This window comes from Typopeltis vanoorti, chromosome 16 (assembly GCF_054136105.1).
Source record: "Typopeltis vanoorti isolate ZY-2024b chromosome 16, IOZ_Tvanoo_1.0, whole genome shotgun sequence".
Classification (NCBI taxonomy): Eukaryota; Metazoa; Arthropoda; class Arachnida; order Uropygi; family Thelyphonidae; genus Typopeltis; species Typopeltis vanoorti.
This window is the reverse complement of record NC_143564.1, coordinates 67660051-67686447: the sequence shown is the minus strand read 5'-3', so window position 1 is coordinate 67686447 and position 26397 is coordinate 67660051. Positions and strand designations below refer to the sequence as shown.

General features: G+C 35.2%; 1 protein-coding gene across 2 annotated transcripts in view; it reads left to right on the top strand.

Moving 5' to 3' along the window:
* The window catches only part of LOC150098099 (G kinase-anchoring protein 1-like), a 217775-nt gene that overhangs the window by 50320 nt on the left and 141058 nt on the right, over positions 1–26397 (top strand). For both annotated transcript variants that reach the window (XM_090406355.1, XM_090406354.1), the window contains one exon: positions 19452–19623. In XM_090406355.1, the coding sequence (XP_090262481.1) occupies positions 19452–19623 (172 nt within the window). The remainder of the gene's footprint in view (positions 1–19451; positions 19624–26397) is intronic.

The window sequence follows — 26397 nt, the reverse complement described above, 5'->3', positions numbered from 1 at the left end:
ATGTTTCATGCACAAACTTTTGTTATTCACACTGGGATATTAATGGAAATATGATTTCATATCAGTTATAATTTACTTTTCTATCAAGAGTAACTGTGCTATTTATAACAGTTTTAATAAGTAGGAAATATATGTAAATGTCATTGTATGAGTGTTCACAATATCATGTTACCTAATAAACAAAAGGCAAAAATTTCATGAGCTCGTATTTACTGGGTATGATCAGCATTTTGAAGAAATGATTAAACTCGCTGATGCCTAATCTCTCAGTCTTGAGCAATAAGTTTTATTGAAATCATTAATCTGTTCTTGGATTGCTGCATGCAAATAGTAGATGGAAAGAGGCAATGTTCACTACTGACCATCTCTAAAAATGAAACTAAAACTGAATATCATATGTGGAACACTCTCTATTTGGATGTTAAAGGAAAAATTTATACAGACATATATGAGAAAAGGCTAAGAAATATTTTTGAGACATTGGCAAAGAACATTTAAAACATTTAGGTGAAGAACTTTGTAGCCTCTATATATAGAGATTACAAAGACTACATTTTTTACTTTATAGTCAAGAAGGATTTGTTGTTATTATTATATAGGTGTCTCCATGGAGTCAATTTGGTCATTGAGGAAGACCCAACTAACCTTTATACACATAATACCTATCACATCTCTCCTTAAGCTCATTGATTCACTGTAGGGACACTTGCAACTACTGGCAATCCATTCCACTCATTCACCACTCTTCAAGCAAAAAAAAAAAAAAATCTAGTCTGCATATCCTTACTAACCACACTCTTACACAACTTCCAGGGGTAAACCATATTTCTCTCTCTCTCTCTCTCTCTCTCTCTCTGTGTCCTATATTGGGAAAATTTTTTATCAATCTTATAGAACCCTTTTAGTAGCTTAAAAGTTCATGTCAACTAAACTTTGCAAACCACACATTATACAGGTGTCTCTGGTTCTGCACTCAAGGAGCATTCCACAGACCTCCTATCACCAACTTGGTCACTCGTGTCTGAATCCTCTCCAACTCTTTATCCCCCAACAAACCCAGGTGACCATTTCTGTCACAGTAGTCAAGATGCAACTGAATTATAGCCTTATAAAGAGAGAGAGTAAAAGAGATTATAATGTCCTTGTCTTTACTTGTCAGTGTTCTTCAACATCCAAGTAAATCTTTGACTTGTTGCCAACTTTTGCAGTATACCCTCTGAACTTCAACTCTCTGTCTGCCATTACTCTCAAATCCCTAGCCCCATCAATTTCCTGCAATCAAATATCATCACTTTACACAGTAATGTAAAATGTAAGGTAATGCACTTTAGGTTGAAAACATTTTGCAACATTAAGTTGATAACTGTTATCCTTACAGCACCAGTTTATCCTGTAGCATACCCAACATAAGTTTCTGTGGTTTAGCAATTCTGTAGAAAATTTTTGGTATTGAGACCACATGTTTGTAGACATATACCAAGTTTAATAAAATGAACAATATAACCCTGCAAGTTTCATAAGTTGTCAGACTTACAGTGGATCTTCTTCAAATGCTTTTTCCACTGGACACAGGAGACTATTCACTGTATGAAAAACACTTTGGGAACAAAAAAGGACTTGCCATGGGTTCCTCCCTATCACCAGCTCTAGCCAACCTCTTTATGGAAAATCTCAAAATAAATGCTGTTGAAAACTATCACAAGAAACCAAAAATTTTGTTTGAACATTACATTCATGATATTTTCATTGTTTAGTCAGGAACAATGGATGACTTAGTTTAAAGATTATCTGAACAGCTTGCATCCATACAAAAAATTCACTCTTAAACTGGAAGATTGCAATAAATTAACATCTTGGATATCCTTCTTAGTAAATGAAGAAGAAAAAAGATTGACCTTTTCAGTATATAGAAAACCTACTGCAACTGGAAGATTTTTACATGCTGCTTCACACCATCATCCATTTCAAAAGATAGGCATGATTAAAACATTATGAGATAGAGCATACAACATTAAAATAAAAGTTAGATAGGGCTAAACGCCTCGCCTACTCCCTATAATCAGAAATAAAAAGGCGTTAGCTGATAGCTAGCATACAACATTTCCAGTACATCAAACAAAAGGAATGAAGAAATGTGCTGTCTGATGCATACTCTCACCCTCAGTGGATATGTATCCAAGACTATTAACAAAATTCTTAATACACCTATAACAATTCCTTTACTAAACAAGATTTTAAGAATGCAGTCACTTTACCTTATATCAAGAATGTTACAAAACTGCACCATTGCTCCATGATTACAACATTAAAGTGGCTTTTTTTGCCATTATATAAAATCTCCAGGTTTTTACATTCACCAAAACATCCATATCATTCCATGAAAAAAACCAGGTGTTTACAAGGTTCATTGCTCTTGTGGCATTTGCCATGTAGGCCACGTGGAAGGTCTGGGGAGATCTGCATGTCTGAACATGTAAAAGATGTCGGAAGAACAGAAGAAAGCATAAATCAGGTTTGGCATCCCATACAATAGACACGGGCAGTCAAGTAGTTTTGGAAGAAACAAAAATATTATATATTGATTATAATTGTTTTACAAGAAAGTCCGAGGATGCCTCTGAAATGCTGCAGATCCCTACACAATATAACAAAATTCAAGGTTTAATCCTACATTGTTTGTCTGCTTTCATTAAAATTCTAACTACTGCAGACCTGAGATATGACATGTACCACTACAGAATGTGACAGCAACAACTAGCATTGTTCCAATGCATATAGAATAATTTAATGATTTTTTTTTTATTCTGGTTACTTGTTTGCATGTACCAGGCGAGTATATGCAATTAATGGTTGCTAGTCTTTTTTTTTTGTGTATAACTTTTGTTAGAACTCTTGACAATGTAAGATCGACTTACAGAAGTTGTAAGGTTATATTGTTCATTTTATTAAACTTATTATATGTCTACAAACATGTAGTCCTAATACCAAAATTTTTCTACACATCCTGCAGGATATCTATGTTGCCTTTATCAACTATTACCCTCCCTGGCTTTACATCATTAACAATCAACTGAATTTCTCACTCCCAAAAAATCATTCCCTATATCATTAATTCACAAATTAAAGAGTAGTAGTCCTGGTACAGAGTCCTGAGGCACTCTACTAGTCACCTCATTCTCCTAGATTCTACTCCACCCATATATTACTCTGTTCTCTATTAACCACTCCTCTATCTATGCCATCAGCTTTATATATATCTATTCCTGTTTACTTCAACTTGTGTAATAGTTTTCCATGAAGTATGTGGTCAAATGCCTTTTCAGAGTCCAGCAATATCATGGTGTAGCAATTTCTTTTATCCAATTCCACTGTTACTTTATTAAAAAAATATGAATAAATTTTAAAAGGTAGGCAGGACCTACCTTTTACAAACCTGTGCTTCCCCTTATAATATATCTTATTCCTATCTTTCCATTCTTGAATTTTACCTTTAACCAACTTTTCCAGTAATTAAACCACCACTCCAGAGATACTAATTGGTCTGTAATTTGCTGGTTACAGTGGAATTACTTTTATGTAATGGAACTGTCATCCCCATGGAACCTTGCCAGAGCTGAGACTTAGATTAAACCACTTCGTCAGAGGCACTGCAATTTGCATATTTTTCAATATGCTACCTGTTGCCTCCAGTTTGTCTACCTCAGTTCTCAATCAGTGTCTGTCACATCAACTGTAAAATCACCTGGATGGTGTATACTTATAAAATGATCACTTAGTTACTTAACTATTTCCTCTGCTTCTGTCACCTTCCTACCATCATCTTTGATTAAAGTTATCCTTCCATAATTATTCTTCCTCTTACTTGCTACATGATGAAAAAAACTTTTTGGATTTATTTTGGTCTGCTTAGCTAATTTTCTCTCATAATCTGATTTTGCTTTTCTTACCATATTGTCACCCTTCTTATCTGCACTTTATATTGCTTATGAGTATACTGATCAACTTTTTTCTTATTTCCTCCATAGTGTTTTTTTGCATCTCTTGCTTTATATCACTACTCATCCACCTAATTCCTACTTGGCTTATCCTCTTGGCCATGGGTATGCAATCTGATACTACTTTTCTCATCAAACCCTGACCACTTCCCATGCACTACTGACATTCTTTCCTTGTAGCTTCTTAAGCCGTGGCACAGCCCCAAGCTGCCTCCTAAGTTTGTCATAATCATCAGCTTGGTAGTTCCGCATAAACCCTTTCTTGATTGAGACTTAATGCTAAATAATCACTTTCCCTAATCTTCTTACATATGCCATTTATTTGATATAGACTCTTCTGCATCTCTTGATTGGGAATAATATAAAAAATAAATCAGAGGCAGAGTGTCTACCAGTTCTGGATACATCTTGTGATGCTGTTACCAGATCCAGCACTCTCAAACCCCTGGTCCTTTCCATGACATGCTGTTTCATGTAATTATCCTTAGTAACTGTATAAATTCCATTTCCATCTTGCCATGTAGCATTTTCTCCTTCTAACCTATGTCCCTATAGCTGAAGTCCCTGATAATTGCTTGGCCTGTACTCATTGTGATAATCTGCCAATGCATATCATCACATCTTTCTGTGGGAACCCCCCCCCCTCCAGATATATAGCAGTTCAAATGAACCATTGCTATTAAAACTAAAATCTTTGACTTATATTTTTGTTGGCTGACGTTCTTCAGCTATCATCTGTAATTCCCCACGTTTACCCCTAGTAAATGCCAGGGAGAGAAAGAGGAGCCTGTTTATCTTTCCTGGAGGATAACCAAGAGGTAATTTTGTTAATAGGAAAGAATGTAGGGACTAAACTGTATCTTTTACGGATCTTTGAAATTGACTTTTATGTGTCACAGATATATTTAATCTTACTTGAGGTGAAGCTATTCTGTAGCATGATGCTTTGGATGATATCAAGTTCTAGTCTAATTCCTGAGGATTGCAGCAGACATGTGCTCTATTAAGTGAGGATTTAATAATGCCATTTTTTTCACCCAAATTATTGCTATACTTCTTATGAATATGTATTTCAAATAATCATAAATATATTTAAGTATCTGTATTTCGTTCATCTTGAAAAGGCATCTAAATAAGGTACCACAAGGGACACTGTTCAGAACACTTAATTCAGGCTGTAAATGGAACTGTATAATACTTTCTTTTAGTGTTACATGGTGATCACCATTCATTTTTGAAATTATGGATTCTACAACCATGTTAAAATAACTTTTTTTATTATCCCAACTTTTCAATCTTCATATCAAGATCATCTGGAGCATACATAAATATACAAGACAAACTGCGTTACATTTCAAACCGTAAGCTTGAGAAACAATGATTTGATCACATGCTACTCACTGGCATGACCTCTAGTGGGAAAAAAAAAAAAATTACATCAAGCTAGATTTAATTTATGATTACATGAATAAACATTCTTGCTTACAGATTGGGTTTTCCTTCCAGTAACAGTGATGTCCTATTTCTATTATTACAATTGTTATTTTTGATTTAAAAAAAAATAATAAATAAAAATTATAAATTACAACATGAATAAACATCCTTTCTTATAGATTTTTTCTTTAACAGTGATGTCCTATTTTTTAGTATTAAAGTTATATTAGATTTAGGATCCTGGATTTTCTACAGTCCTGTTTATAGTTGTTCTTAGAGAGGAAGGATTCGTGGGACGAATATATAGCTTCCATATGTATGGGATTTTTAGACCATCGTTATTGTTTAGATTGGGGTGGTTGATAATGATCTCACAAGCTTCCTTAAATTTTTGTTCATACCATGTTTTGGTGTGATGTTGTCTACATCACACCAAAACATGGTATGAATGAATGAAAATTTAAGGAAGCTTGTGAGATTATTATCAACCACCCCAATCTAAACAATAATGATTGTCTAAAAATCCCATACATATGGAAGCTATATATTCGTCCCACGAATCCTTCCTCTCTAAGAACAACTATAAACAGGACTGTAGAAAATCCAGGATCCTAAATCTAATATAACTTTAATACTAAAAAATAGGACATCACTGTTAAAGAATAAATCTATAAGAAAGAATGTTTATTCATGATTGGGGTGCTTAAGGGTTAAAGCTGTATAACTGAGAGGAGAACTCCACATAACCTTTAAAGGAATGTGGAGAACCGACCAGGGCTTCTGACCTAATGTCCAATCCTCACCATCTCGTGGTGCACCCTGTTGGGTATCTACTTTGATACTGAACGAACGAGGATGGGCTGGCAATTTGGGATTTAGCCGACCAAATTGTATTATTGGTTAAACCAAAATAAAAAACAAAATAAAAAATGATGGTACAACATGACAAAATTTCATGCCGGCTGGGGTGTCGCCCGGTTAAACAAGGCCCTCGTTGTTTTCGCCAGGGAACCAGGGCGAACAGCGAAAAGTCAGTTACTGGAACAAATCTGAAAACAAACCCCAACTCAACATCACCAGAGTTAAAGATCGGTACTATCAACGTAAGAAGCCTGAATGGCAAAGAAATGGAGCTAGCTGAGGAATTAGATAAGTACCAGATCGACATAATTGGGGTGACTGAAACAAAAAAGACCAAAACTGGTGGGATCTTTCTGAGCAATAAATACAAAATGTTATATTCAGGCAATGACAATCAAGGAAAAGGAGTAGCAGCCATACTATTCAACACAAAATATGAAGCTAATCTTCTTGAATGGCAGTCAGTCTCAAGTAGAGTAATGTGGGCAAATATGAGAATGGGGAACTGGACAATGAGACTTATTTGTGCTTATGGTCCCACAGACAGTTCTACTAAGGTAGAAGTGGAGGAATTTTTTGACGCTTTAGAAAAAGCAACTGACACAATGAAAAAGGAAAAGTTGGTCCTTGTTGGGGATCTAAATAGCAGAATAGAAAATGATTGTGAGACATACAAAAATATTTTGGGAAAATTTGGAGAAAAGAGCAAAGCTAATAATAATGGCAAATATCTGTTGGATTTCTGCTCAGGACAGGGACTGGTTATTACTAACACCATGTTCCAACATAAAAATGTGCACAAATTCACGTGGAGAGAAGAGGCTAGGAATAAGAAAAGTGTCATTGACTATGTTATTGTTGATAGTGATGTTTTCTCCCTGGTGCAGGACACCAGAGTGTACAGAGGATTTGAAATTGGAAGTGATCACTATTTAGTCTTGAGCAGGATAAAATTGAATTTCATATCGAAAAGAATAACATGTAAGAAAGTTTTAAAGCGAATAAAATTGAGCAGCTCTCAGATGTGAACTGTAGACTAAAATACACAAAGATTATTGAAAACAAAATGAAAGAGTTTGAGAACAGGAATCAAACCTTGGAGATTCAGTGGCAAACTCTGAAGAAAACATTGATTGATTCTGCCAGAGAGGCATGTGGTGAGGTTGTGTGCAAGGATAAAAAAATCAGAACTCCCTGGTGGACACAGGAAGTTAAAGAGGCAGTGAAGGAAAAGAAGAAAGCATATCAAAAGTTCCTGGCAAATAAGTCACCTTTTACTCTTACAGAATACAGAGACAAATGTAAGAACGCTAAACAGTGTGTAAAACTAGCTAAACAAAAGTCATGGGAGGACTTTGGCAAAAATATAGAAAATAAATATCAAGAAGGTGGCAAAATATTCTGGAGGTTGTTGAAGAAGCTAAGGAATGGAGGAAAGAGTGCTGTAAAAGGAGTTAGAAATGATAAAGGTGACATGAAAACAGGAGAAAATGATATCCTTGAGGTATGAAGTAATTACTTTGAAAAACTGCTAAATGAAACAAGCAGTGATGACAGCACAGTGATAAAAAAAACATTGACCAGGCATGCAGTCAGGAATACATATCCATACTTGAAGTAGAAAAAGCCATCAAAGGCTTGAAATGTGGAAAGGCAGCAGGTGTAGATGATATTCGACCAGAAATGCTGAAGTATGGTGGTATAAAAGTCTTACAGTGGCTGCACTGCATAGTTCAGAAAGCCTGGACTGAGGGACGAATTCCCAATGATTGGAGTAGAGCTCTCATAGTACCCATATATAAAAAGGGAAATACAACTGAATGTGAGAATTACAGAGGTATTTCCCTACTGAGTGTTCCTGGCAAGATCTATGCAAGTATACTTGAGAAACAGTTGAGAAGAATTGTGGAAGAAAAGCTTGGTGAAGAACAAGCTGGATTCAGGCCAAATAGAGGCTGTCAGGATCAGATCTTCACTTTACGACAAATAGTCGAGAAAGCATGGGAATATAACAAAGATCTGTATTTAAGTTTTGTCGATTTGGAAAAGGCATATGACAAGGTGCCAAGAGAGAAGCTATTCAATACGCTGCAGTTATATTGTGTCAATGGGGCATTATATCAAGCAATACTTAGTCTTTATTTGAGTTGTAAGTTAGCAGTTAGAATTGAAGGAAGTACAGGAAGATGGTTTAATGTTAAATCTGGTGTGAGACAAGATGTACATTATCCCCTCTGTTATTCATTATCTATACAGATTGCATTATGAAGGAAAGTGGTATTAAACATGATATCAAAATTGGAGATGTTAATGTCAGCTCTTTGCTTTATGTTATATTTCTAAATAAATCTGCTACAAGTCTGCAAAATTCTCTGACTAAATTGAATAGCTGTTGTAATAGATATGGTATGAAGGTCAGCAATAAAAAGACAAAGACAATGAAAATAGGCAGAATCATTGAAAATGTCAACTGTGTTGTGAATGGAGAACCTGTGGAACAAGTAAAACATTTCAGCTACTTAGGCACGATTTTTAGTGAAGATGGTAAATTAAATATAGAAATAGACAACAGAATCAGCAAAGCTGGTATGGTGGGAAGTCAATTGAATAAATTCATATGGAATAAGAGAGAAATTAGTCAGAACACTAAATTAGCTGTATATAAGACAGTGTTCAAACCAGTTTTAACTTATGGATCTGAGAGCTGGGTCAGAAGTAAAACACTTGACTAAAGACTAGAGACCGCAGATATGAGAGTCCTGAGAAAGATTAGAGGTGTGAACAGATGGCATCAATGGCAATATCATATTAAAAATGAGGATATTAGGAAAGAACTTGACATTGTCAGCATCCAGGAATGCGTTAGCAGAGCTAATCTCAGGTGGTATGGTCACTTAAATAGAATGGGAGAGGAAAGATTAGCAAAACAAGTGTTCTCTGCCAGGTTGGCAGGAAAACGACCCAGAGGAAGACCAAGATATAGGTGGATTGATACGGTACAAAGTGCTTTAGACGATAGAAATATAAGATCTGATAATGTTGGAGTCTTGACAAGTAACAGACTGATTTGGAGGAAAATTGTAGATAGGAAGTTAGTAATGATGTAAATTTTTCATGTAGTACTGTCATATTCTGTACACACCTTGAGGGTACATGGCAGGAGTTTGATGATGATGATATATATATATTTTTTTTAAATCAAAAATAACAATTGTAATAATAGAAATAGGACATCACTGTTACTGGAAGGAAAACCATCTGTAAGCAAGAATGTTTATTCATGTAATCATAAATTAAATCGGGCTTGATGTAATTTAATTAATTAATTTTTTTTTTAATTTTCACTAGAGGTCATGCCAGTGAATATCATGTGATCGAATCATTGTTTCTCTAGCTTACGGTTTGAAATGTTAATGCAGCTTGTCTTGTATATTTATGTATGCTCCAGGTGATGATCTTGATATGAAGATCAAAACGTCGGGATAATAAAAAGAGTTATTTTATTGTAGAATACATAATTTCAAAAATGAACTGTATAATACAAAGTTATACATTCTTATATTTAAGCTGCAAATTGATGAGTAGAATCAAGAAACGTACAGTAAAATGATTTGATAAAAAAAAAAAAAAATCAGCTATATGATATAGCTTTGTGTTATTTAAACTAATAATGATAATTTAATAATTATCATTATTAGTAATAGATCCTCATATGGTCAGCAGACTCATGGGTATATACCAAACTTTCCCAAAACATTTCTATACAAGTGGAAATCATTTCCTATTCTGCTGTTTAGATCCAACAAGGACCAACTCTTCCTTTTTCATTTTGTCAGCTGCCTTCTCTAATGCCTCAAAAAATTCCTCTGTTTCTTCATTAGGAGAGCCTTCTCTGGGACCATAAGCACAAATGTCTGATTGTCCAGTTCCCCATTCTTATATGTTGCTCACCTAATTTTTTCTTCTTTATTTCAGGTCTTCTATTAGTTCCATTTCTTTTCCGTTGACACTTCTTACATTGATAGTACCAATCTTGAATTCTGCTGATATTGAGTTGGGATGTGTTCCTGGATTTATTTCAGTAGCCAACTTTGTGCTCTTTATACTGCTTCTGTGAAAACAGTGAAACTGGGTGATGCCCCAGCCAATAGGAAATTCTATCATGTTGTACCATCGTTTTAGATTGTGGTTTAAGCCATTAAGAATACAAATTGGTCAGCTAAATCAAAATTGTTAGCCCATCCTCATTCATTCAGTATCCAGGTAAATACTCAAAAGGGTGCACCACGAGGGGATAATGATATCAGTTTTCGACATTCCTTAAAAGCTATGTGGAAATCTCCTCCCAGTTATACAGCTTTGACTCTTAAGCAAGTATGGTGGCTAATTTTGTACAGTGATCCAGCCACCTTTTTGTTTTTACTTATCATTGTCTTCCTCATCATAACAGCAATGTATTGTATGGTTTTGCAACTCTTATAGTGCAGTCCCCAAACTTCATTTCTCTATCAAATATCACTGCTGGATTCTAAATCTTATTCACCTCCTGCAGTAGGATTCTACTAATAGAGTATGTAGCATTATACTTTTGCACTCTGAAGTGCAAAACTTCTTCACTTCCATTTTTGATATACTCTGGTTGACAAGGATGTGGAAGCTGTGTAGTAAGCAAGATGTATAAAAAGAGTAAACTTTCCTTTGCAATATCAGAAACCTACCTTTGCTCGCAGATATATTGACATATTGACCGGCCACTAGAGGGCTACATGGTATGTAGTGTTTGTAGAGAGCTCCTGAAAAGATAAGTGTTATTTTGAGTAAAAATTGGCAAATTGCTTGAATCTTATGTAGTATTTTTTACTTTTGGTAACTTTGTGTGTTTTCTGCATTATTTAATTAGTATTTTGATAAGATACGATAGATAGCATGCACATGGTGCCGATGAGAAGAAAAACAATAGCGTCTGAATCGGCATCTTTGTTCAAAAATTTTAACGTAAGGGAGTTTGTTCAGTGTAACGTCTGCGAGATGTACGCTTTGCTGGAGAGAGGTTGGAGTTTGGTTGGATAATGATAGTGGAGTGAATGTGTGCCGAAAATGTAAGGAAAGTGAGGATTTGAAGTGTCTCAGGTCACGAGATTGATGTCGATGCTGAAAGTCAGAATGCAGAAAATAGCGATATAATAGGAATTTGTGATGCAGTACCAAATAGCTTTGAGAGTGGTGTTGAAAGTGAGGGTGAAGGTTTAATGGATAACAACATGAAGAGTTAGTTTCAATGAGTGAGATTGCATGGTTGCGCAGAGTGATACATAACGCGAAGCGGCAGCTTGAGTGTTTGCAAAATTGTTTACCTAGTGCATCAGCTAATGAAAGGCATGTATGATAAGAAAAATAAGAGTATGATCGGGAGTGTAAGAAAAATGAAGGAGCGAGCGTTGTATGGTGATTCTTTAGTAAGAGGTGTAATAGATGAGAGTTTGTTAAAATCGTACTTACCAGGTGTGAAAATTAAGGATGGAAGTCTATCAGAGCGCAAAAGCAGAGGGTAAAAGAAATGATAGTAGTGGCAGGAACAAATGATTTAAAAGGTGATAAATTTGCTACGAGAGAGGACCTGAAGGAATTACTAGAGGTAGCAAAAGAAAAGAGTGAGATAGTTAAGATAGTGAGTCTATTGCCACAGTATGACAGAGAAGAGTTCAGGAGGGTCATAATTGCAAATGACTCAATGCGCAGGTTATGCAAGAGGAGTGGTATGGAGTGAGTTTGATGGGCGAAAGGATTTACATAAGATGGATGGTTTGCATCTGAATAGATTTGGTGTACAGAGATGGGAAAAAGTGTTATTGAATGAAGTGGATGTGCAGAATTATCAGGATCAGGGAAACGAGTTATTAAGGGATGGGGAGGAGTATATATGCAGACTTTAGGGAGGCAGTTGAGTTTATGAATGTGTATAATATGTCCGAGCAAGTATGAAGTATAACAAATCAGAATGGGATAGTTAGTATAAGGCATCAGGATAGGGGTGGGACTAACGGGCTTCTGCATTTCATGTATACAAATGCCAGGAGTATTAGGAACAAGGGGGAGTTTTTGCCCTTGGTTGGCTCTTCCAGGCCACAGGTTATTGGCATTAGTGAAACATGGCTCACAGAAGATGATATAGCTAGTAGGATAGAATGTGAGGGGTATAGTGTGTTCAGGAGGGACAGAGAAAATAAAATGGGGAGAGGAGTGTTATTGATGATAGCCGATGAACTGCAGCCAAGGAGAATAGAAGTAGAACTGCAGGATAGAGAAAAGAGCACATTTGAGGTTATTTGGTGTGAGATTGTGACTAGTAGAACAAAATATACATTCCATCACCTGCTATAGACCAATATGGAATAGATGGTGGAGATGGTATGCATAAGCAAATAGAAGCAATGAGTGGAAGGAGGATAATTATTATGGGTGATTTCAACTATGATAACATTGATTGGAAGGAGGAGAGGACACATGGGAGGAAGGAATTGGATTTTATGCAGTTATTAAGGGATAACTATCTGCGACAGCATGTAATGGAAAATACTAGGGGTCAGAGCGTGCTTGACCTAGTAATTGCATCCGAGAATTTGGCTTTAATGAATATGACCACGTTGCCACCATTTAGTGAGAGTGAGCATAGAGTTTGACCTGGGAGGTGGCTAAATGTGTGGAATTTTCAATTCAGACAGAGTACATGTGGAATTACTGGGCTGGTAAGTATGACAAGCTTAGGAGATTGCTTGGTTCAGTACCATGGCATGTAAAACTGCAAAGGCTGGATGTTGGTAGTACATGGGAGGTGGTTAAGGATTGTTTGCAGGAGGCAATGACTGACTGTATACCTAGAGTCTGAATAGTAAATCAAGTAGGGGTTAAATGGATGAATAACATCATTAAGCTTGAGCTGCAAAAAAATAAACAACTGTGGAGGGAATTTAAGGAGAAAGGTGACCTGCAGGCACATGAACGGTATAAAGCGCAGGCCAGAAGGGTAGTAGCGAGTGTGGTAAGAAAAGCAAAAGCGGATTATGAAAGAAAATTAGCCATGCAGGCTAAAGAGAATCCCAAACAGTTTTATCAATATGTTGCAAGTAAAAGAAAAAATGTATATGGCAGAATGATTTTAAAGAATGCCGAGGGTAGGGAGGTAACCGAATCAGTTGATATAGTGGAATTACTGAATGAGCACTTTGTAAAGTATATCATCCAGGTGGTGATATTTGCAGAAATGAAGGAACCAACAGTTTATATGGGAATTGTGGTGAATGAAGTGGAGGTGAATAGTCTATCACAAAACCTCAATGTGAATACATCTGTGGGATTGGATGGTATACCAGCTTGTGTCGTACGTGAAGCAGCTAAAGAATTGTTAGTGCCCTTGACCATTTTGTTGATATACTTTGCACTTTGCAAAATATATCATCCAGGTGGTGATATTTGCAGAAATGAAGGAACCAACAGTTTATATGGGAATTGTGGTGAATGAAGTGGAGGTGAATAGTCTATCACAAAACCTCAATGTGAATACATCTGTGGGATTGGATGGTATACCAGCTTGTGTCGTACGTGAAGCAGCTAAAGAATTGTTAGTGCCCTTGACCATTTTGTTTAATTTGAGTCTCGGGTCTAGGTCAGTCCTGAGGGGGTGGAAAGAGGGGAAAATAGTTCCACTGCATGAAGGAGGTTCCAAGACTGCTGTTGAAAATTACCGACTGATCAGCATATCAGGAGTCGTTGTGAAGGTCTTGGAGAAAGTAGTCAAAAGGAAAATACAAGAATGGATAGATGAAAATGGGATACTGTATGGGGGACAGCATGGTTTTGTGAAGGGTAGGTCATGCCTCAGTAACTTGCTCACGTATTATAACACAGTGACGGCTGAACTGGATAAGGGAAATGGATTTACAGTGATTCTGCTTGACCTTGCTAAGGCCTTTGAGAGGATACCACACGGAATTCTAATCAGTAAACTTCAGCATGTGGAGATGGATATAGGGTTGGTGAGATGGATAGGAGGGTGATTGATGGAGAGATATCAGAGGGTAGTTTATTCAGGAGTAGAGTCCAAAAGACTGCCTGTGACTAGTGGTGTGCTGCAGGGTTCTGTTCTTGACCACTACTGTTTAATTCATTAACGATATAAGAAAGGATCTGAGAGGAACTGTTCATTTGTTGGGTAGAGCAATAGTGAATGCACAGGATGTCAAGATTTTGCAGGATGATTTGGATAGTTTGGAGGATTGGGCTAAGGAGAATGGATGTCAATTTAATGTTGCAAAATTTAGGTTATGCATTTTAGGCTGAAAAGATTAGCAGCAGTATACCACATTGGTGGAACTGTATTCCAGGAGATTGACATGGCCAGGAATTTGGGAGTGTTGGTGGATAGGGAGTTGAAGTTTAGGGGACACATTGCAAAAGTGGCTAAATCATCCCATCAAATCACTTGGTTACTGAAGAATACTTTGACGAGCAGTTACAACAAGTTATTGTTCCTCTGTATCAAGCCTTGATAAGACCCCATCTAGACTATTGTGCCCAGATTTGGGCACCATGGTTTCTTCTTGATGGGGAGGAGGTGGAGAGGATCCAGAGACGAGTGACCAAGATGATAGCAGGTCTATGGAATGAACCTTATGAGAACAGGTTGAAGATTTGTGGGTTGCAGAAATTGGTTGATAGACGGAAGGGGGGGGGAATATGATTGAGACATTCAAATTACTGAAGGGTTTCTATAAGATTAATTCAGAAGATATTTTTGAGAACAAGACTGGTGGTGGGAGGACTAGGGGGCCATCCATGGAAACTGGGCAAGAGTGTAAAATATTGCGAGAAATTTTTTTAGAGAATTTTCGCTAAGGATATTCCAATTTTTTTGTCTAAAATTATAAGAAAAAAATGTGCTTAGTAAGATGTAGAAATATAAAAGAATAAATTACTGTTAGACTGCACCTGCACTTTAGACTTGTTTATAAAAGCTTAATAGGAGTTAAGCCGGATTAGTGCAGTATACCACTAAAATTGTAACGTCAAGCGACCAGCGATGACGTCAATTCCTTCATTACTTCTGGCTAATTCAGGAATACTCTTACTTACAAAGGAAGGAAAATGGAATAAAAGGCAATGCCACACGTGATTGGGGCTTTTTGGTCCTTGGTCTCTTGTTTGGCTCTTCACCTACGAGGTCTACGGGGACTCCTTCCCTAGTTCCAGGATGATCACTCTTCCCACTGCCAATGCCAGATGTTTCTCTGCTGATAGCTCGCTCTAGGCTCCCAGTAGCTACGGCAGAACTCCAGTGTGTCCGACGAAGGAAAACTCTTGAGGATTGACTGGACGGAAGTCTCTATGTATGTGATACAGAATAAATCTGAGTTTCCTCTTGAGTTTGTTAGCAAGTAAGCCATTATTTTGTTTATAGTATGTTATATGATTGTAACTCGAAATCGTAAAGGATTGAGGGAGGTTACTTGTTAACTGGCTGTTATTTTGAATAAGGGAAGAATTTGTATTGTTAAGTATGTCTAATTCATAAGTTGCTTGTGATAATGTCTGAATTAGTATGAATTAAGTATTGGATATGTTGGAAGAAAGTTAATGTAATCCCTCCTGGAATATTTATGCATGCTTGTAAGCCAAGTTGTGTCATAGAAGACGCCTTTATATCAAGGTACAATAAGTTTTTCTGTTAGTGAAAGCACTATAGTTTCTGTTGCTCAGATACCAAGTAATATTGTGTGTTAAAGTACTTTTATATGCTCTGTATCATCTTTTAGTTTGATAATAAACATGTTTTTGTTTTGTAATTACCTGGTTCTCATTCCTTAGCCAATGCACTATCCCAAAAATACTAATGAGCCTGCGGGAATAGAGAAAAGTTACGAACCATGACTTGCATATAAAGATATTGTGTCGAAGTATTAACTTATTTTTTTGTTATCCTCTCACCCTGACTTTCAAACTTAAAAGGATCAATTAAGTGGTGCAGTCATTAAGATCAAATAAATTTCTTAATTGATATTGTGCTATTGCTCAGGGACTGTTACATTAGATAGACTTATTACACGAGGTCTACTTAACAGCAGAAAAAGGGGGGACAAGAAAAAATTTGAGTAAGGAAGTAGACAGACAGATAGAAATATTAAAGAAAAGTAAAAGAAATGTAATATTTTACAAGAGTGTGGTTAGCAAGGGTGTTAGAGCTAGGTTTTTTACTTGGAGAGTGGTGAATGAGTAGAATAAGCTGTCAGAGTCTGTTTTGGGTGCCATGACTGTGAATGAGTTCAAGGCGAAGTATGATAGATACTGTGTGAATGTTGAATAGTTGTTCTTGACATGACGTTAGGGCTTCCCCTCGATGAGTCTAAGGACTCCTTGGAGTTGCCCATAATAATATATACATCAGAGTTCTGCCCAGCATATCTCCCAGAAAATCGTAGTTGTCAAATCCTTAATTAACAGAGCATAACATTAATTTTTCTCCTTCAGCCTTAGAACGGGAGCATCTCACTATGAAAGCATTAATGAAATCAAATCCCTACAACCTTCTTCACATTCAGCAGATTTTTATTAATTCGTATGGGGTTCCTCCACTGTCCCTTAGGACTGGTTGAGCCCTCCTAGTGAGGGATTATGTATTTTATGACTGCAGATCCATGTGTATTCACAGGCCAGTTTGCCTGTTCTGAGGGACAAAAAACCCGAGTTTCCAGGCGACCCCCCCCCTTGCCATTAGAGACAAGCTAACTCACCTTTAGTCGAAAGAGACCAGATCAAGGTTTTTCACGTCATGGACAGGAATCAAACCTAGGTCATTTTTTTTTTTTGACCAAAGAGGCTTCATCTATACCTTCTGATCTATGGAGGTTCTGTATTCAGTAGAATGAACTCTTACAATATAAAATCTAAGGCCACCACAGAAGAATGCAGTGTTTCAGTGCCATATATTTTCAGCATTTCCAAACCTATCAACTGAAAGAAGTTTCACCTGATACCCACATAGTGAATGCACACTCCAATCAACAAAATTTCTAATATCTTACTAACTACAAAAACACAAATTTGCATCTATCTCTAGGTGGTATTTACCACATTCCTTGTGAATGCAATATAGCATACTTTGGAAAGAAGCTGTTCTGTGTGTGTTGGGGGGAGGTGAAATGTTTAGTGAACATCTGAATTACATTGAATACTTTAAATCTCAAAAGGTGGGTCTTGTATAATACAGTGTGGGAACACATTATCTTCTGGAACAATGCTTGTCTCCTCTATAGAAGTATTTTATACATGAACATCTTTTCAAAACAAAAAAGTTCAGAAGCCCTCTTATACCATCTTAATTTAAATTGAAATGGTCTCTCTATAGTGAAAGTTTGGAAGATTCTCATTCTCTGTAAATATTATAATTAATTCATCCATTTGATATGATCCTTTTAGCATGTGGCATTTGCTGCTATAAATTGATTGTTATGTCTTATATTTTGTGTCTCTTAGAATTGTTTGCTTGTTTCATATTGATGATATACTGTTAGTTTGGGTTTGAATATTTGTTTGCTAATTTTCATTAAAGTTACATACTGTGTCTAGCATTTTTTGCTCTCAGTACTATGTCACAGATTCCATTAAAATTAGGTCAATTTCTTCACCACCCGAAAATCAACCAGTTAATCATTAACCACCAGTACACAGTCTATGGAAAAGTTTGTTGAAACTCATGTGATCATTCCAGAAATTTTCAGGACATTTGATTGAATCAGGCACAATCTCCTTCTTACAAAATTACCATCTTAATGTCTACTGGTCCACTCTTCATATTTGGATTGCCAATTTCTTTCTCCAGATTTTCCCACCAATTTCCCACCACTCAGGCTGCAAAATCTTCTATAATAATTTTCTTAAACACTGAGTTTTAACTCCTTATTTCAGCAGTACAAGGACAACCTTATCAACATCAGTATTATCACAACCGTTCTTTCTTTTTTCATGTTTAATAATTCCCATATCCATTTAAAATGAGATCCCTTTGTGGGTTGGCTTATATATCTGGTCTTTTTTTTTTTTTTTTTTTGGCATAAGTGCATAACATTCTTGCCTCTGCCTCCAAAACACTAGGAGTCCTTTCTGTTGAAGACATAAGTTCTCACCTGTAGAACTTTTAATGCTGTTTAAATTCCCCAAATTTACCTCATCTCAGAATATTTTTAGAAATATATACATGTTAGCACAAGAATAATATTAGAGACCATCTTCAGTGGCTACATAGGAATAGTTTCAAAAAACAAAGTGGAATATGAACAATTGATCATTCATACATAGAACGCGGTGCGTGATGTCATATGGCTAAGTATTAGAAGAGTAAACATTTAAAAAAAAAAAAAAAACATAATTAAAGATATTAATTCAGAAATTCATATAATGATCTTAAATATAAATACTGAATATTTTTTCTCACATTTGGAAAGGTATTGTACATAAATCTTTCCTAAAATTGTTATATTGAGTGTGAGGCTGAGATAAACAGAATAGGATCTAACAGGATATGCTGTTTAAATTTGGGAATGCAGATGACAATAACTGAAATGTTAGATAAATTGAGTGGAAAGAGGATGATGATGATCCTGATGGAGGATTTTAATTATGAGAATATGGAGTGGAAAGAAACAATAGCATCTGGAAGCAAATGGGCAGAATTTCTGGAAGTCCTGCGGAGAACTAGCCTTTAGGTAGCATGTGATAGAAGCAAAAAGTAGTATGATTCAGAGAAAAACTAAGGTATAGATAGATGCCGGAGTCAAAAGTACTTTAAGTTGATAGAAAATTAACAGCTGATTATATCACAGATCTGAAAAAAAAAAAAAAAAGAAGAAAATTGTATAGAAAACTATTGATTGCATAGGAACTTTCAATTGTATATGATACATTTCGTGAAGGTATACACCAAAAAATGATAAATAAAAATTATACCATTATTTTGTTTTAAAAATAAAAGTTAAAGTATAAAAAACCTGCATTTTCAAAATAGTCTTAATATTGTGATAAATCTCTATACTATAATTTAACATGATTTCTATATAGAAAAACTAATAACACTAATTTTTCTACTTCTTTAATTGATTATCAATTTTTAAGTTCTATGAAGCTAAGCAGAAAGAAGCAGAACAGTACAAAAGTGGAAATAATGGTCAGAAAAAGAAGAAAAAAACAGGAAATCATAAGAAAGATAACAAGCAACCAACCATGAGTCTTGAAGAATTTAATAATTTATTACCATCGCAGATAGACTCCGGAATATTTTCAAGAGGTGAATATGAGAGTACTTTTTAATAACCACATTTTATCTTTTTTTATTCAGTGCTCTAATAGATGCATATGCTAATATTTTATGATTTTGCTATATGTGGTTTTTTGCCAGATTTGTTTGCAATTATTGTGTTTTTTTAGAAAATGAGCTTTTTGATTAGGTGGAACTTCTTAATTAATCCTCTTCTTCCTGATAGCATAGAGGTAACACAAAGGGCATGTCACTTCCAGTTTCTGGCTAGTACCTTGGCATAATTCCATCCTACTCCTCTCTCTCTCTCTCTCTTGGATATTAACATATCTCTTCCTCTGAGCCCTTATCTTTGCTGTCTTTTTTGCCAGACTTCTTTTTTTTTTTTTTTTTTGCATATCTTGTTTTTCATTTTTGCAAACATGTCCAAGTTGTTTTTATTGTCATGTTTCATATCTTGTTCTCTTCTGGTTTTGCCTTCTATGTTTGAGAAATCTCATTTCAGTGGCAGTCAGTTGGCTGAATTATTTGGTTGTAAAAGTCATGACTCACAAATGTAGGTTCCCACTAGTTTCATTTTTACTGGAAAAAAAATTCCTACTTAGCACATTATAAACTCTTCCTACTGATTTTATTCTGCTTCTGAGATTTTTCATTTTTGAATAATAATTCATCCCAAATAGAGCTAGCTACTTATTACAGAAATTTATCTGGAAGCTTAATTGCATGCTTTCTTTTCTCCAGAGTTGATTGCAGTTTTTGTCATTCTTTGGCTAATTATCATATTCCTTTTCAGCATTTATTTGTTTTCAATATTGAACTTATACTAATAGTCTCTCATTTTTCCAACAGAACCAGAGCATCAGCAAAAGATAATTGTGAAAATTCTATAGCTTTATCAGCCAGTTACTTATCTGAAATGGTTGGTCTGAGAGTGCTTTTCTGTCTTACTGTTATCTCTGGCTACTATCATGATCATTCTTCCTCTGCTTTGCCATACAGTTTGCTCCCTTAGATTTCCTTTGGCTTGACTGGTTAATCTTCCCTTTCATGATTTTCTAGCCTGCATCTTACTTGTCATGCTTTTCCATAACTTCTTTTCTACATTGCTTGCCTGATATTGCTATTAATTTATTTCACTCCTACCTTATCTCCCTGACTCTTACATAGTTGTACTTTGCCTGTTGGCTGATATGATTTAGCACTTCCTGTGCTTTCAGTATGTTTTCTCACTCAATTTATATTGTGAATATTAATGTGAGTTGACCATGTAATAGGTGGATAATTAGAGAAGAATGTTCTGTAATTTCCCACCTAACAGTCAACTCTCACTATAGTAAACTCATAAACCTCAAGAGTAGTTTATTGTAATGGTGACTGCTATAGTGAGAGTCAACTGTATAGTGATCTGAATATTGTATTTCAATGAAATCCACTTCAATGTATAACTTACATACAGAGGACAGACCTGACAGGTGCATTTTGTAAAATATGTCTAAAAAGATGCAAAAATACAACTATGCTGAACCACAACTAATGATGGGATGAGACTTTTTCAATTCTTTTTCAAAATCATGCGATCAGTTTTTGCATTGTCAGTCCACATGATTTTGAACAAGAATTGCAGATGTCATCCCATCATCATCATCAGGCATGTTTCAGCATAGTTGTTTTTTGAGACATTTGTGAATTATGTGAAGTTAAATAAACTTCACGTAGTCCAGAAAAAGTGAAGAAATTGTTCAATTAAAAAATGGAGACATACTATACTATAGAGGTCAAGATAAGGAAAGAATGAAAAGAATTTGGTTGTTACCCAAATCTCTAAAAGATATACTTTTAAGATCATCCAAATCTATGCACTAACAAGATAAAGAAATCACAGACTACTATACTGATATGTCACAACTTTACAACAAAGGAAAATGTAATTTCAGAATTGTTATGGGCTTTAATTCCAGAATTGGTGCACAAGAATCAGATGAATGTTCAATGAAAAATTCTGGATATGAAAAGAGAGATGATAGATGATCAAGATTAATAGAATTTGGGAAAAAGATAACCTTGACATATTTACTTATTTTTTCAAGAAAAAACACAAATTGTACATGGAAAAGTCCAAATTGTAGAAATAACAAAATTGACTTTATCCTCAGCAACAGGAAATACATCTTTCAGAACTGTTCTGTTATCAGCACACTCAACATTGGAAATGACCTTCATGTGGTATGCTGTAGAGTTCAAATAAATTGCCAAAAAGAAAGAAGAAAAACGTTTTGAGGATTAAATAAAATATAGATGTATACAATAAAAAAATAAAATAAAAATCCAACATAAATTCAACAGCAGATTTAAAATATAGATGACAATCCTGATCTATTGAAAATAATGACATTTTCCAATAGATCATATATATAAGTATATATATGATCTATTTGGGTAAGTATATATTACCCAAAACCTTTTGCAATGCTTACTTGAAATACCACACAACAGAACCATGACAAAATTTCTGAAGAGATAAAACAGCTTATGAAGGAAACAAAGAGAAATGAAACAACCCGATAACCTATAGAATAATATTGAATACATGGAATTGTGTATTCACTTAGAAAATGTATCAAGAAAGAAATAAGAAAATTCAATTGTAAACTCATCCAACAAATTGGAGACAACTGCAGTCTCGAAAAAAGTCAAATAGAGTTGAGGTACAGCAATAAACAAATGGTTGTCCTGAAACTGCGATATGAGAACATAAGCAGAGCTAGATATGCTATAGCAAAAAGAACTGAATTTTACTCAATATTATATTAGGATGTCAAACAAATTATTGATTTATCCAGAGAGACATGTGGTAAGGTTTTCTGCAAGCATAGAAAAATCAAAACTATGTGATGGACACAGGAAGTTAAAGAGGCAGTGAAGGAAAAGAAGAAAGCATATAGAAAGTTCCTGGCAAATAACTCAGCTTGTACTCTTAGAGAATACAGAGACAAATGTAAGAAAGCTAAACACTATTTAAAAATAGCTAAACAAAAGTAATGGAAAGACTTTGGTAGGAACATAGAAAATAAATATCAGGAAGGTGGCAAAATATTCTAAAAGCTGTTGAAAAAGCTAAGAAATGGAGGAAAGAGAGTGCTGTAAAAGAAATTAGAAATGATAAAGGTGACATGAAAACTGGAGAAAAAGATATCCTTGATGTATGGAGTAATTAATTGGAAAAATTGCTAAATGAAATGAGCAATGACAGTGCAGTGGTTAAAAATAAAAAATAAAAAAAAAATTTTTAAAAATTAAAAAAAAAAAAACCCTCAACAGGCATGCAATCAGGAATACCTATCTATACTTGAAGTAGAAAAGCTTGGAAAGGCAGAGTGGGAGTAAATGATATTCAATCAGAAATGCTGAAGTATTGGAGGTATAAAAGTCTTGCAATGGCTGCACTGCATAATTCAGAAGGCCTGGACTATGCAGTGCAGGATGAATGAATGAATGGACAGAAGGATGGATGCCAGATGATTGGAGTAGAGCTCTCATAGTAGCCATATATAAAAATGGAAATAAAACTGAATGTGAGAATTACAGAGGTATTTCTCTACTGAGTGTTCCTGGTAAGATATATATGCAAGTATACTTGAGAAACGGTTAAGAAGGATTGTAGAAGGGAAGCTTGGTGAAGAACAAGCTACATTCAGGACAAATAGTGGCTGTCAGAATTAGATTTTCATTTTATGACAAATAGTTTAGAAATCATGGGAATATAAGAAAGATCTATATTTAAGTTTTGGAGAACTGCAAAAGGCATATGTCAAGGCACCAAGAGAAAAGCCATTAAAAATGCTACAATTGTATGGTGTCAATGGGGACATTATATCAAGCAATACTTAGTCTTTATTTGAGTTAAGTCAGCAGTTAGAATTGAAGGAAGTACAGGAAGATTATTTAATGTTAAATCTGTGTCAGACAAGGATGTATGTTATCCCTCTCTGTTATTCATTATCTGTATGGATCACATTATGAAGGAAAATGGTATTAAACCTAATATCAAAATTGGAAATGTTAATCTTGGCTCTTTACTTTATGCATCATCATCATGTGTATCAAGGATTTAGGCCTAGCATGGCCTGTTTACTTTATGTGGATGATGTTATTCTAAATAAATCTGATTCAGGTCTGCAAGATTCTCCGACTACATTGACTAACTGTTGTAACGTGAAGGTCAGCAATAACAAGACAATGAAGATAGGCAGAAGCATTGAAATATATCAACTGCATTGTGAATGGAGAACATATAGATCAAGTAGAACATTTCAGCTACTTAGGCACAATTTTTAATGAAGATAGTAAATTAAATATGGAAACAAAAAATAGAATCAACAAAGCTGGTATAGGAAGTCAACTGAATAAATTTATATGGAATAAGAGAGAAATTAGTCAAAACACTAAATTAGCTGTATATAAGACACTGTTCAAGCCAATTTTAACTTATGAGAACTGGGTTAGAAATAAAACACTGGACTAGAGACTGAAGATATGAGAGTCCTGAGAATGATTAGGGATCTGAACAGATGGCATCAATGGCAATATTATATTAAAAATGAGGATATTAGGAAAGAACTTCACATTGTTAGCATCCAGGAATGTGTTTGCAGAGCTAATCTCAGGTGGTATGATTACTTAAAACAGAATGGGAGAGGAAAGATTAGCAAAACAAGTGTTCTCTGACAGGTTGGGAGGAAAAAGACCCAGAGGAAGACCAAGATATATAGGTGGACTGATACAGTAAAAAGTGCCTTAGAAGATAGAAATATAAGATCTAATAATGTTGGAGTTTTGATAGGTAACACATTGATTAGGAGGAAAATTGTTAATGGGAAGTTGGTAATGATGTAAGCTTTTCATGTAGTGCTGTCATAATATCCTGTACACCTCTTGAGGGTACATGTCAGGAATTAGATGATGAACAAATCAAGAAGACAACCATGAAATAACTGAAATACCACAAATTCTACCAGAAGAAGTTCTTTTGCTCTAAAGATGCAAAATGGAAATGCTATAAGAGCAAATGGAGTCATCATAGCTGAACTTTTAAAAGTAGGTGGGGAAATGATTTACAAAATCTTGGCAAAACATGGCTGAAAGAATGGAAGAAGTCTACTCTTATTCTGCTATATCAGTAGTTTGCAAAGTGTTTACAAAGGTCTTGGCTCATAGGCTTTGTACAACTGTAGACCTTGCACAGCCAGAAGAACAGGCAGGCTTTCAAAGTGGATTTAGCACAATGGACTTATATGCAAGTTGTAAAACAGATTATTGAATGATGTAATGAATACTGTCTATTATGTCTTGGTTTTATTGATTATGAGAAAGACTTTGATTTAATAAAAATTTGTGCACTACAAAAACCAACAAGTGGATTCGCCATGTGTAAGGATAATCACAGCAGCATATGCCAATGCAACAGCAATTCATTTTAATATCCACTGTGAAAATACAGAGAGGCAGCCTAAGTCAAAGTTTTATCCCAAAAACTATTTGCTGAAGGCTTAGAAGAAATATTCACGCTTTTTGACTGAGAAGATAAAGGTCTAAACAGAAGATATTTAAGCAATTTTGCTTTGTGACAGGTTGACAGTTATCTTTTCTTCAAGTCTGTGTTAATTACTCATATCTGTAAACTTCAAATTGCTATCAAAACAGCTGGATTAAAGATAAACCTCAAGTAGACCCAAGTTATGTTCAGTAGCTATGTACAACCAGAAATAATAAAAATCAGTGGTATTGAAATTGAACATGTGAATCATTACATCTATTTAGGATAATAGATATAAATAAATCAAAATACCATGGAAGAAGAAATCTCATGACAAGCAGTGCTTGGATAGAAAGCATTTGAAAATTACACTTAGTATTCAAAAGCCAATTATTACTATGCTGAAAAGGAAACTTTTTAACCAGTGCATTGTTCCTATATCGATATATGGCTGTGAAAACATGGACATTAAATGCAAAGGAAACTAAGAACAACACAATTTAGTATGGAAAGAAGTATGCTGGGTATCACAAGACTTGATCACAAAAAAAAGAATACTTGAATAAGAAATGAAACCAAAGTCTCTTACATTATAGAAAGAGTGAAATATCAGAAGTGGCAGTGCACTGGGCATATTGCTCAAAGACAAGACCAACAATGGACAAAAGAAGTACTGGATTGGATTCCACAGGAGGAGAAACAACCACATCGCTGACCAAAATCACAATGAATTGATGAAATTGTCAAATTTGCAGGAGTGACATGATTAACAGTCTTAGTCATCTTGGAAAGACCTTCGTCCAACAGTGGATCGATAATGGCTGATGATGAAATGAAGCAGATGAATGTTATTAAATGGTGCAATGAAACCGTGAGACAGAGGAAGTCAAAAGCAGATGATTCTAAATTTGGTATCTCTGGCAGACAATGTCAGATTGCACAAAGGCACAGGTTTCACTCATGTAGTGAAATTAATCATGAAGGGTGTAATTTGGGCATTGAAGTTGTTACTCTTAAGATCAGTAGGTCTGTTCTACTTGTTTGTAAGTGGTGATGAAAATTTGTTGGACTTTATGTTATGAATGCTTGTAATGTGAAAGTGACTTTTTGTAGGGATTCTGGTATGCTTGGAATATTGTGTGATTTGTTTGAATGAATTAGGTTCAAGTGAGATTTATTTTGATTGCAGTGTCATTGTTTGTCTGATTCATTTTTGTATGAAAAGAAAGAGTGGGGATATGTAGTGATAGGAGAGATTCTTGGACATG